This window comes from Spinacia oleracea, chromosome 1 (genome assembly GCF_020520425.1).
Source record: "Spinacia oleracea cultivar Varoflay chromosome 1, BTI_SOV_V1, whole genome shotgun sequence".
Lineage (NCBI taxonomy): Eukaryota > Viridiplantae > Streptophyta > Magnoliopsida > Caryophyllales > Amaranthaceae > Spinacia > Spinacia oleracea.
Window position 1 is genome coordinate 52,686,469 of NC_079487.1, and position 12,075 is coordinate 52,698,543.

At 42.7% G+C, this 12,075-nt stretch overlaps 1 protein-coding gene across 1 annotated transcript; it reads right to left on the reverse strand.

Moving 5' to 3' along the window:
• Nucleotides 1–9,863: 9,863 nt before the first annotated feature.
• Nucleotides 9,864–11,327, reverse strand: LOC110779059 (uncharacterized). The gene is made up of 2 exons (XM_021983587.2): nt 11,123–11,327; nt 9,864–10,861 (listed from the first exon to the last, which is right to left on the reverse strand). The coding sequence occupies exons 1-2, from the start codon at nt 11,325–11,327 to the stop codon at nt 9,864–9,866; spliced, it is 1,203 nt and encodes a 400-aa protein (XP_021839279.2).
• Between the last annotated feature and the right edge of the window lie 748 nt (nt 11,328–12,075).

Here is a 12,075-nt window from a genome sequence, read left to right on the forward strand (position 1 = left end):
AATATGAGATAATTAGATGTTTAACTAAATTAACTAAGGGCTATATTTATAGTTTTGCCCAAAAAGCATTAAGAAAAAACGAAAAAACTAAGTAAACTGCGCGCACAAGTAGCCCCAGGTTGTCGTCGCCCGGTCGGGCGGCTTTCCTCCCGTCGGGCGACCAGCTCGTATCCCGCCCGTCGGGCGCAGGCCTGCCCGCCGGGCGGAAGGAGACACTTCGAATCCATCTGCACGCGCCCGGTCGGGCGGTTCTCGCCCGCCGGTCGAAGAGAGAAAATGCGTTGCTACAGCTTCGATGGGCACCGGGCGAGACTCTGCCCGTCGGGCGCCTTCTGACGTCCTGATTCTCTGCTTGCTCGCCCGATGGGCGAGGGGAGATCAACCGGGCGGGAAGCTCTTCGTCCGCAACACCGAATCTAACTTCCGGGGCTCAATCATGAACATCTAAGGCTCCCGTAAGTCGACAAAAGTCGTCCCGAACTCTCTCGGGATCATGTAGTGGCCTAAATCATCAAGAAACGGGCCTAAAAAGACCAATTTCTCACTAAGTATTCCTGAAACTCAAGGCACACTAAAATACACAGATTAGTACTAAAATGGCTCCTAAGAGCTCATTTGACGCATAAAAGTACTAAGGGACGGGGGTGAAAACACTATATAAAACGCACATATCAGCTGGCCCTGTTAAGATCCCTGTAGTCCACACACATTCGTACTTTGCCATCTTTCTTTGGAACTAGGACGACAGTTGCGATCCATTCTGGATATTTTGCTTCTCGAATAAACCCGGCCTCTAGCTGCTTGGAGACCTCTTCTTGAATTTTGAGGGAAACATCCGGTTTCATGCGACGGAGTTTTTGCTTGATAGGTTTTGAACCTGGAATAAGGGGAATTGTATGCTGACCAATGCTTGGATCAACCCCTGGCATATCATGATAGGACCATGTGAAGACGTCTACATACTATGAAAGTAGCTTGATAAGATCGTCCCGCTCTGCTTGAGAAAGAGGTAAAGCAATCTGAACTAGTTTTGAGTCACCGTTGTTAGAAAGATTGATTTTTTCTGTTTCCTCAATTATGGGCATCATTTTTCATGATTTTCGATAGCTTTTAGAAATTCAAAGTCAGTTTCTTGTAAAGAAAAGTTGTTTGGATTAGGATTGTGTTTTGAATCAGGACTCCAAGAGTAAGTAGAAAGTGAAGTGTTATTGAAATCAGCAATCATTACATCGACTGTTTTGACTTGAAGCTCGGCCTTTAGAGGCTCTTGATTGATGCAAGACTCTAGTTCTAGACACTTAGACTCATTGCTAGACTCGGAAATTGAAAGACAGACTCTGGACCTGGACAAAGACACTAATCGTAAAGATAGTTCTCAGGGTATTCCCAGACATCTGCGCCATAATCGTCATAATAATCGAAGACGGGGCTGCATGCACAGACTTTCAGGACTTGGTCCCAGACTTGATTCCATGTGTTGTAAGGAAATGCGGCGAAGCTGCCCTTGCATGAAGTGTTGAGCCCTAAGAGGAACATTCTCACCATTTTGCCCTCTGGCAGCTCGGGCAGAATTGTACGAGCGGAGATTGCGCATCTGTGGTAGTATTCTTGAATGCACTCATCCTTTTCCTGGCGTACATCCGACTTTTTCTTGATGAGAGTGTCTCGGAAGCTTGAGCCTTTGAGGGTGAGGTAGGCAGGGCCATCTAGTTTTTCCTCGAACCAAGGCTCTCCAAATAGTAGGTCGAAGTTAGTAGGCACATCGATTACCAGGAACTCAGCATTGTCGTAATAGGTGTCAAAGGAGAAAACCAGCTCAAGGACTCCCAAGACTTTGTATGTGACACCCTGGAGTTTGACAGTTTGTTGGGCACTCAACATGAGATCGTACTCGGAGAACCCTAAAGCCTTCAAGGTGGCGAGTGGACAAATGTTATTTTGGATGTCAGTGGTTACCTTAGGTTCGGGGATCACCTAGTTTTGAGCACTAGGAAGTAGATGGCAACAACTTGGAACCATCAGCTTGTAACCTGGCTTGTATATCGTGGGGATCAGATTGCATGGAAACTCCTCTTCTTCATCTTCGCAGTCATAGGAGATGGCTTGTACAGAGGGGGTTTGCTTAGCCCCGGGTGGTAAGGGTAAAGTCTTATTGTCGACCATGTTCTGGATCAAGTGCTTGAGCTTGTAGCAGTCCTCGATGTCATGACCCTTCCCTTGATGGTATTTGCAATGAGCTGTCGGATCCCAACTCTTAGATCTTTTGTCGACTGGAGGATCGGGTGTTGGACCGATTGGTGCTATAACTTGTTTTTCGGCCAGCCGATCGAATGCCTCACTGTAAGACATCCCGAGGTTTGTGAAGTCTCTTTGTGGTCTACCTTGATAGTTGCGCTGATTAGCATTGCTTTTGAAGTTGTTTGACTTTGGACCTTGAGGAGCCTCTAGGGCGTTAACCTCATGAACTTTGTGTGTTGTCTCAGGTCTCTTTCCCTTCCACTTGTCAGTTTGTGGAGCTGGGGCTGTGGGTGCTTTCATCAGGTCATCCTCTATGTCGACCCCGGTGTCGTAGGTTCTCTTGAAGCTTTCCAGGCCTAGGTACTTCATGTGAGCATTGTACTTTGGAAAAAGACCGGCAATGAAAATCTTGACTAACTCTCTCTCGAAGGGCCGGGTCACCATTTGGGATGCCATTTCTCTCCACCGGTTGAGGTAAGTAGTGAAGCCTTCCTGAGGCCCTTGCCTAAGAACTTCCAGTTCCCTTAGAGTGGTTTGAAGTTGGATGTTGGGGCTATATTGCTCCATGAATGCTCGAGCAACTGCCTCCCATGTATTTGTTTGATGTTCCTTGAGTGAATAGTACCACTTCTGGCAGACAGGTTACAGAGACATAGGGAATACCACTGGGTATAGCTCGAGTTCGACCCCCTTGATGGCCATTGTAGCTCTGAAATGCTTGAGATGGTACTTGGGGTTGTCAGTTGATTTGAACTTTGGAATGTCATTGGCGGAGAATTTTTCTGGCAGACTCGCCCTCCCCTTGAGGTTGTCCTCCATTGAGGTGTCAAAGTAGTTCTCTTGATTGGTAATCTTACTGACAAGACTCTCAATCTTCTTAGTTAAGTCATCAGTGGGCGCGCCCTGTTCCACGGCACCAAATCGGTTGCTTATGCTCTCCACATTGGCACTGAGGCAGGCGAAAGCCGTTAGGAGTTGAGCTATTTGATCAGAGGCATACATTGTTTCTTGAATGGGACTGGGAGTTTGATTTGTAGGAGATGAACTGGCTTCTCGTTCGATGCCGGCTATGAGGGAGGCTAGGGCTGATGGATTTCTTTTCAACCTCTCTCCTCTTCGGCGAACCCACAAGATCTTTGGACTCCTAGTTAGAACATACCAGACTATTTTAGAACTTGGACTTCCCGACACATGATATGATATGCATGCAATGAATGAGACCTAGACTTGACCCTAAGTGCCACTCCGAAAGTTCGGGATTTTGGATTTTGTACTTGTATTCGGGATTTGCGACCCTTTGGAAATGTTTTAGAGGAGCGTTCATTCTTGTGTGAAAGTTGACTCTTTGTACTAGAACTTGGAATATCGAAAAAGAATATTTTGACCTATTGGAAATTGGACTTATTTGAAGGGAATTTCAACCCGCTCGAGAATTTGGAAATTGGACTTGTACTAGGAATTTGAATTTTGTATTATTTCAAGGGAATTTCAACCCGTCAATATTTTAGGGGGATTTCATCCCATTGGACTTGGAGTATTTGAAGGGAGTTTCAACCCGATTGAAAAGGGAATTGACTTTGTATTATTTCAAGGGAATTTCAACCCGTCAATATTTTAGGGGAGTTTCAACCCATTGGATCTGGAATATTTGAAGGGAATTTCAACCCGCTCGAGAATTGGAATTTGTATTATTTTAGGGGAGTTTCAACCCGTTGGAAGATTGGACTTGTATTATTTTAGGGGAGTTTCAACCCGTGGGTAGAATTTGAACTTGTATTATTTCAGGGGATTTTCAACCCGTTGAATGGAATCTCGAACTTGTATTATTTCTGGGGAGTTTCAACCCGTCAATGGAATCTTGAACTTGTATTATTTCTGGGGAGTTTCAACCTGTCAACGGAATCTTGAACTTGTATTATTTCTGGGGAGTTTCAACCCGTCAATGGAATCTTGAACTTGTATTATTTCTGGGGAGCTTCAACCCGTCAATGGAATCTTGAACTTGTATTATTTCTGGGAAGTTTCAACCCGATGGAAATGTTTTGAATTTTGTATTGGGGAGCAATGGAAAGCAAGATTTCTTTGTAGCTTGAAGATGAATTTGGAATTTGAATTTGGCTTGAAGTTTGAACTTTGACATGGAAAGGACGCACTTTTGTGTGAGGCTTTGTATTTGGAAAATCCGGCATTATGCCGCCGTGGATTTGAAACATTGAATTTAGGAGCTTGAAAGTCCGGCATTATGCCGCCGTGGACTTGGAATCTTGAAGTATAGGACTTTGAGGTTTGAAATATAGAATAGAAAAGTCGGTATTACGACGGCATGAATTTGGAATTTGACCCTGGAAGTTTGAAATTTGGAAGGTCGAGTTGGAAAGTTGGTATTATGCCGGTATGGGCTCGGATATTTGAACTTGAGACTTTGAGATTGGAATTGGCAACTTGAGTTTGAGGTTTGAAGACTTGAATGTTTGAAATAGGAAATCCGGCATGACGCCGTTGGATTTGAACTTGAAACTTGAGACTCGGAATTTGAACTAGAAAATCCGGCATTATGGCGCCGTTGGATTTGAGTCTTGACTTGAAACTTGAAACTCGAAATTTGAATTTAGAAAGTCCGGCATTATGGCGCCGTTGGATTTGGATTTGAAAATTGAGGTTCTAGAAAATTCGGATTTGAACTTGGAACTCGAAATTTGGACTAGAAAATCCGGCATTATGACGCCGTTGGATTTGAATTTTGACAATTGAGGTTTGGATTTGAAAATTTGGATTGAATTTGAAACTCGAAATTTGGACTAGAAAATCCGGCATTATGACGCCGTTGGATTTGAACTTTGACTTGAAAACTTGAGGTTTGGACTTGAAAATTCGGCATTATGACGCCGTAGGATTGAATTTTGAATTTGGAACTTGGAATTTGGACTTGAAAATCCGGCATTATGACGCCGTTGGATTGAATTTTGAATTTGGCATTTATGCGTGAGGTGTGTTTAAGGGTTTTGAATCAAATGGAGTGACACTCCTAAAGACCCTAAAATCGGCGATTTAGATGCATGAGGTTTGAATGATGCTCCTAGGGGTTTGGTTTCCTAGTTGGAGGCTAATTGGTTTTGGCAAGCTAGAACTCGAGGTTAGCCATTCACGCGTGCAAAGACGCCCACACAATGTACAAGTAGCACGTTCTCACACTAATCATGAATATGAATGCGACATGGAAAGTTCTCAACCTAAGTTTTGTATGATGCAAGTGGTCAGCTTTGGGTGTCAAAACGTACTTGGCTAAGAGACGGATCCGGCGACAAGCTGTCACATCCGCCTAAGGGAAGTGTGTGTCGGCAGACAGCCTCCATACTTGACATCGGGAATGTCAAGTAAATGCCAAGCTTCGGTAGGCGCGGAAATGGTCACACACTTTGGTCGGGAACCGTATGGAGAGTCACCATTTCGTTGCCCCCGGGGCTAGCCCGAATCTAGAACACATCCGTTTGGGCAAAGGTAGAAATTCATTTTGCACAATATGGTTTTCGAAAAATGCATGAAATGTCTAGAAATTTAAATTGAAATCGTACTTGAATTTGTATTTGTAAAGCTCGTTTTTCGGCACTTGTTCACGAGGTTTGGGAGCGTCCTTCCAGATTCAAAAATTGACTAACTCCCAACACGAAAAGTTGAGAAAAAGTGGGCAACAAGCCACTCTGAGCCACTGTCCTGGATGCAAGCAGTGGCGTTGGGCGCAGGGGCTGCGCTTGGCGCCAGTGCTGGCATCCAGTACTTAAGCAGATCAGTGGCTTGTTGCTCGAAATCTGCCCGCATTTTCGAATTGAAATTAGTAGAATCCCCAGTGGAATCGCCAGAATTGTAGGGGGTTTTTTTGTGTCAAAACTTGTTTCCCGTTCTACAAGAGGGGCGGTTCTTTAGAAAACCGTAGAATTTTTGTACCTCAAAGGAGTCGCCACCAAACATTGTTTAAAGTCTCATTTGGAAAGACCGCAAGTGACTCTATTTTGGATAAGGCCTTGAATCCTTGAAACGGATGGGTGAGATCCGGGCACGGGAACAAAAATGCTTATTCCGCGAGCTTTAGAAATATTCAAGTACGTTGGCACAACATTTTTTCGAAAATATACCCTAGATTAGACTATGTGGGTTTGAATTTAGAGCAAATTGAATCTTTAATTGTATGGTGGTCACTTTGCTTTAAGATTGATTTAAGGAACCTAAGGCCGGTTTGTCCAAAAATATCTTTGTTAAGCGTGATGTAACCTTTGCATTTTGTTGTATTTAGCATGTTGGTGATGAAAGCAATAAAGCAAATAAAGCAACATCACAATACTAAATAAAGTGCGGAATTAGTAAATACAAGACCCCCTAGAAAAGGACTAGGGAGTAGGTCCACATTGCCTAGAAATGGACTAGGCAAGTAAAGATGCGAAATTGAAAGTGCGGAATTCAAATTGCGGTATTGAAATTGCAGTATTGAAATTGCGGTATTGAAAGTGCGATATTGAAATTGCGGTATTGAAAGGTGCGATATTCAAATTGCGGTATTGAAATTGCAGTATTGAAATTGCGGTATTGAAAGTGCGATATTGAAATTGCAATATTGAAAGGTGCATAATTGAAATTTGTACTTGGGCACATGAGATTCGAACGCCAAGCGGCTCCTTAAAAATAAGTGCGCCCGACACGAATTCAAAGCCAAAAATCTCAACTTGGGAGAGGTTGCTCAACCCAAATATCCTAGATTTTGCATGTTAAACTTGAACTTGAAAGCTTGAATATTGAAGTTTTGAACTTGGAATAATTGAAATTTGAACTTGAAATGATTGAAATTTGAACTTGAAATGATCCTAGTTTAGGGAAATAACCATGAACAACCCTAAACATGGTGGGATCTTGAAAATTGAAAACTTGAACTTGTATATTGAAAATGGAGTTTTGAATCTCAAAAGACTAAACCTTTAAATGTTAAAAGGTGTCATCTTTGATTACCCCATGTTTGAAGGTGATTCTAGTCCAAGAGGTGATTGTAAACAACTTGGACATCCTCCAATCTTGAAATTTTGTATTTTGTATTTTGAAAAAGTTTGCATTTTCGGAAAACATGTATGATTGTTGCAAGTGGTGTTTTTTTAATGATTAAAAACACCAACTTGCTAATCATTTAGAAATCAAAGCAACATAGTTGATTAGAATGGGATTCGGATTTACCTAGTTAGGTTTAGGCAAGAGCTCCCAATTGCTTTTGAATTTAGGAATTTTGTATGTGTTTTTGAGGAGTTTTTGAGTTGTATTTTGAAGCGTAATGTCGAAATTATGACGTTGTATTGTTGTTCTCCTCCTCATTATGCTGAAAATGAGGGGTATTTATAGAAGGAATGGGTGCAAGGCGCCAGCACACGTCAGCGCAGGGCGCTGGACCAGCGCAGGGCGCTGGTGACGTGGCTTGAATGCCGCCAAAGCAAGGACGGGGAATCCGTCCTTGTTTCATCTTGTAGTGTTGTACATATTGTACGAATAGTAATAGGTTTGGCGTTTTGTATTTTCTTGGAGGTTAAGGCATCATTTAGCGTCTAAAAACAAGCCTTTCTCGGGTTTTGAATTCCGGTTTTACGGGACGGGGCCCGACATGCTCGGTTTTGTGGGTCGGCGCCCGAATTTGACTTGCCGTATATGATTTTGAGTGGAAAAGGCCTAGTAAAACCAATGGGATGGTTTACTAGATGAGATTGTACTTGGATTTTGAAATTGAATTTGGAAAATTGTATTTTGTACCGAGAACCGAAAGGGGAACGGTCTCGGGGGTTGGATTTTGGATCTTGAATTTTGGAAGCATTCTTAGCAATTGGGATTTCCGCCTGGAGTTATTCCAAACACCTAATAAGGATAATGGTATCGTCATCATCCCAAAGGGGAGACACAAATTAGGTGTCTACAATAGTAAGGTGACCTACAAGATATTTGGCTAGCTATTCTTGACACGAGACCAACATCTTACCGAATACCATTCAATTGGTTCACACAATGCCAAGCAGTTATCAATGTATAGCATGACCGACTGTATTTCAGAATCATAACTAAGTTCAAAAGAAGCTCAAGAGATTCAAATAAAGCCCGAACATAGTTTGAAAGTCAATTGCACAATGCAGGGTATAAAGACATATGAATGCAAGAGAGAATGCAACTAATTTGAACAATAACACTATGAAAGAAGTACATTTTTTTTCGTTGCACGTAAACTCCCACCCCTAATGGATGGTACGAAGCGTACAACACCTAAAAACAAGCAATAAAACTATACTAGAAAGCAATAAAGATAGATATCCCTCCCCCAAGCTAAACAAAACACAGTGCCCTCACTGTAGAAATAGCAACAAAATAACTCAAACAAGGGAGAGAGATGGAAAGTGCTCACTCGTGATGAGCCTCGTCGGCCGAGTAAGACTCGGTAGGACTGTCGACAGTAGAAGCGGTGTGGCCAGAAGCTTCAAACTGACGACGCAAATAGCCAATCGCCAAGATGTGGTGGACTTGGGTGAGAGCTAGTTGGTTTAGTTGATTTCATGATGCAACAACCACCATTTAAAATACTCCAATTAACCAAGATGGTGCATAATTCAAGATTCCACGAGGGCTTGTGGCAATGTTGGGAGATGGCGAGGGGAGAGGGTGGTTCGGTGGTGGCCGACGTAGGGTGGTGAGACGGCGGCGGTTGGCTGCCGGAATAGGTTCGACGGGTGATGGTGGCTAGAGGGAGAGGGAACGGGGTTGGTTCTTGGTGGTGCGGAAGATGGGCGAGGAGAGAAGGCAAGGGCGTCGTGGGTGATGGAAGGTGGTTGGATGGTGTTTCTCCGACCACCGGTGCAGCTTCGCCGGCGGTTTGTTGATCGTGGGGAGATGTTGACGGTGAGTAATGGTGGTGCGGTTCGCTGATGGTGGAGAAGGCTGCTCGTGGGTGAGGGAGAACGAGAGGGATGCGACTTTCCTTTTTTAAAAAAAAAAAACCAAGGATGGGCGGCAAATTCAGCGGGGTAGCTGGATTGCCAGCGAGCAGGGAAGAGAGTGCAGCAATTAGGGCAAAATCTGCCAGCGAGGCTGCTGGAGGGACGCTGGCTTTCGCCCTCAACAGAAGGGCTGAGCCAGCATGGTCGCTGGTTGGAGCGAGATGCACGTTCGTGTGCACAACAGATTGGTGATGCTTGCCGTTGTATAATCGTGGCTCGCTAGAACTTGTCGTCGCATTAAAATTTTGCGGAATTAACTTGATCTTGCACCTATAATCCTAAAAAAAAAAAAATCAAGCACCACTAAACTTCAAAAGTTAGAATCGTTAGTAAAATTAAACGCTCAAAATAAATAAGATTAACGAAAACTAAACTAAAAATAAAATAAAATTATTAATTCAAGTGAACTCAAAGGAAAATATTTTTGTGCTTTTGTTGTTTCTATTTTTTTTTCCAATAAATTAACCAAATTAAAATAAAATACTAAATTAAAATTTTTTTTAAAATAAATTGAAATTGAAATAAATGAAAAAAATGAGATTAGGGAAAATTAGAAACATGGTTGCCTCCCGATAAGCGCTCGTTTTAAGTCATTAGCTTGACTCCAAACCTCAAAAATCAAGCGTCGATGGGTGGATCAGTGAGATAGATCATCTCCAATTTTCCGATAAACGCTCCTTCAGTGTATAGCTTCAAATGTTGGTCGTTCACTTTGAACTTGGTTCCATCGAGTACCGAACCTTTTGCTCCTACTGTTGGACTAGCACCAACTGCATCACCAGGATCATCATCACCTACAAACTCTTTCAAACCAAGTGCATTATTTGAATAATTTCTAGAATAAGAATGAGGCAACTTAGCATTAGAGGCAATCAAAGAGCAAGACACTTCTTGCATTGGACTTTTCATTTCATGGGACAAGTTAAAGCTCACCTTGTCATCCCCTACAGTCAAGGTTTGCCTCCCTTTCTTAACATCAATAACTGCACCCGCAGTATGAAGGAATGGCCTACCTAAGATTATTGGAATCTGGTTGTCCTCTTCTATGTCAAGTACAACAAAGTCTACAGGAATATAGAATTTACCTACTCTCACGGGGACGTCTTCTATAACACCTAAGGGGTATTTAATAGAATGGTCGGCCATTTGAAGAGTAATGGTGGTATATTTCAATTCTCCCATGTTCAACTTTTTATAAATAGAGAGGGGAATGACGGACACACTAGCACCTAAATCACATAGAGCCTTATCAAAGAATAAAGCACCTATATGACAAGGGATTGAGAAACTACCGGGGTCCTTTAGTTTAGGAGGAGACTTGTTTTGTAACATAGCACTACACTCCTCAGTTAGAGCCACTCTCTCTACACCACCAAGATCCTTTTTCTTAGTGATTAATTCCTTTAAATATTTTGCATACATAGGGATCTGAGATATTAAATCAGTGAAAGGAATCGTTACCTCGAGATTCTTGACCATAGCCAAGAACTTACCGAATTTTTTATCAACCTTTGTTTTTTGCATTCGGTGAGGAAATGGTAGTGTAGGTGCAAAAGGGGGAGAATTAGTAACCTTCTCCTTACTGCTTTCTTTCTTTTCTATTTCATTCTCAACACCTGGGGTTTCAACCCTTACATCCACAGTCTTTCTTTCAACATATGCCTCTTCCCCAGACTAATGATCACCCTTTGACTTATTTTGTCGATGAGGTTATGGAAATCGAGGAACAAAAGGGAGAGAATCGTCAATAACCTTCTCCTTGGCTCTTTCCTTCTTTCTTCTAGCCTCCTCTCTCCCCTTTTCGAGATTCGCAAAATCAGTAGGTACCGAGGGGGCATCATATGTAGTACCACTCCGAAGAACAATGGCTCAATCACTCTCTCTAGTGTGATCTTGAGATGAAGTAGATTGCCCTGGAAGTTTTCCCGGTTGCCTTTTCGACAAAGTTTGAGCGAGTTGAGCAACTTGGTTCCCCAAGATTCTATTTTGATTCTTCAACTCCTTTATGCTCTCATCGTGATTCTTTTGAGCGATCTCTGAGGTCTTCTGTATATTCGCTATTAGCTTATACAGATCACCCATGTTAGGCTCTAGAGTAGCATTGATCTGAGGAGGTTGTTGCTGATATCCTTGGTGCGGGGGTCTATTAAACCCTGGGGAGCATTATGTGAGGTTCCTTGTGGAAATGGAGTCCTAGCAACATGTGGCTGAGGTGGATGGAACTATGGTTGTGACCATTGTTGTTGGGGTTGAGGATTTTGAACATTCTTGCTCCGATATGAAAATTTTGGATGATTCCTCCAACCTGGATTGTATGAATTGGAATATGGGTCATCGGGTTGCCTCTGTTGAAAGGCATTCACTTGCTCCATTTGCGTGGTATCCTGCGGACTATAAGAGCACTCATGACCAAAATGACCTTGGATACCACATACTTCGCAGTAAGAACTTGTCACTGGAGCTACACTAGACATAGCATTGATACTCATTGGGGGAGTACTGGACTAAGGAGCCTTCAAAGAATCAATATTTAAGTTCAAGGCTGCCACTTGTGATGACAATAGAGCGTAAGCATCGACATCCATCTTGCCCCTTTTAGATGCGGTTCTGGTGGTGCTATAATGATTAGCAGCAAGATTGGCAAGGAAATCATAACCTGCATCCACTTCTTTGTCAAGAAAAACACCCCCAGCAGCAGAATCAACCGTGTTCTTTGTTTCATCTTGCAAACCATGGTAGAAAATCTGAACCAAGAACAATTTTTCAATGTTGTGGTGCGGACAAGACCTCTGCAATGCCTTGAATCTATCCCAAGTTTCTCTAAGTGATT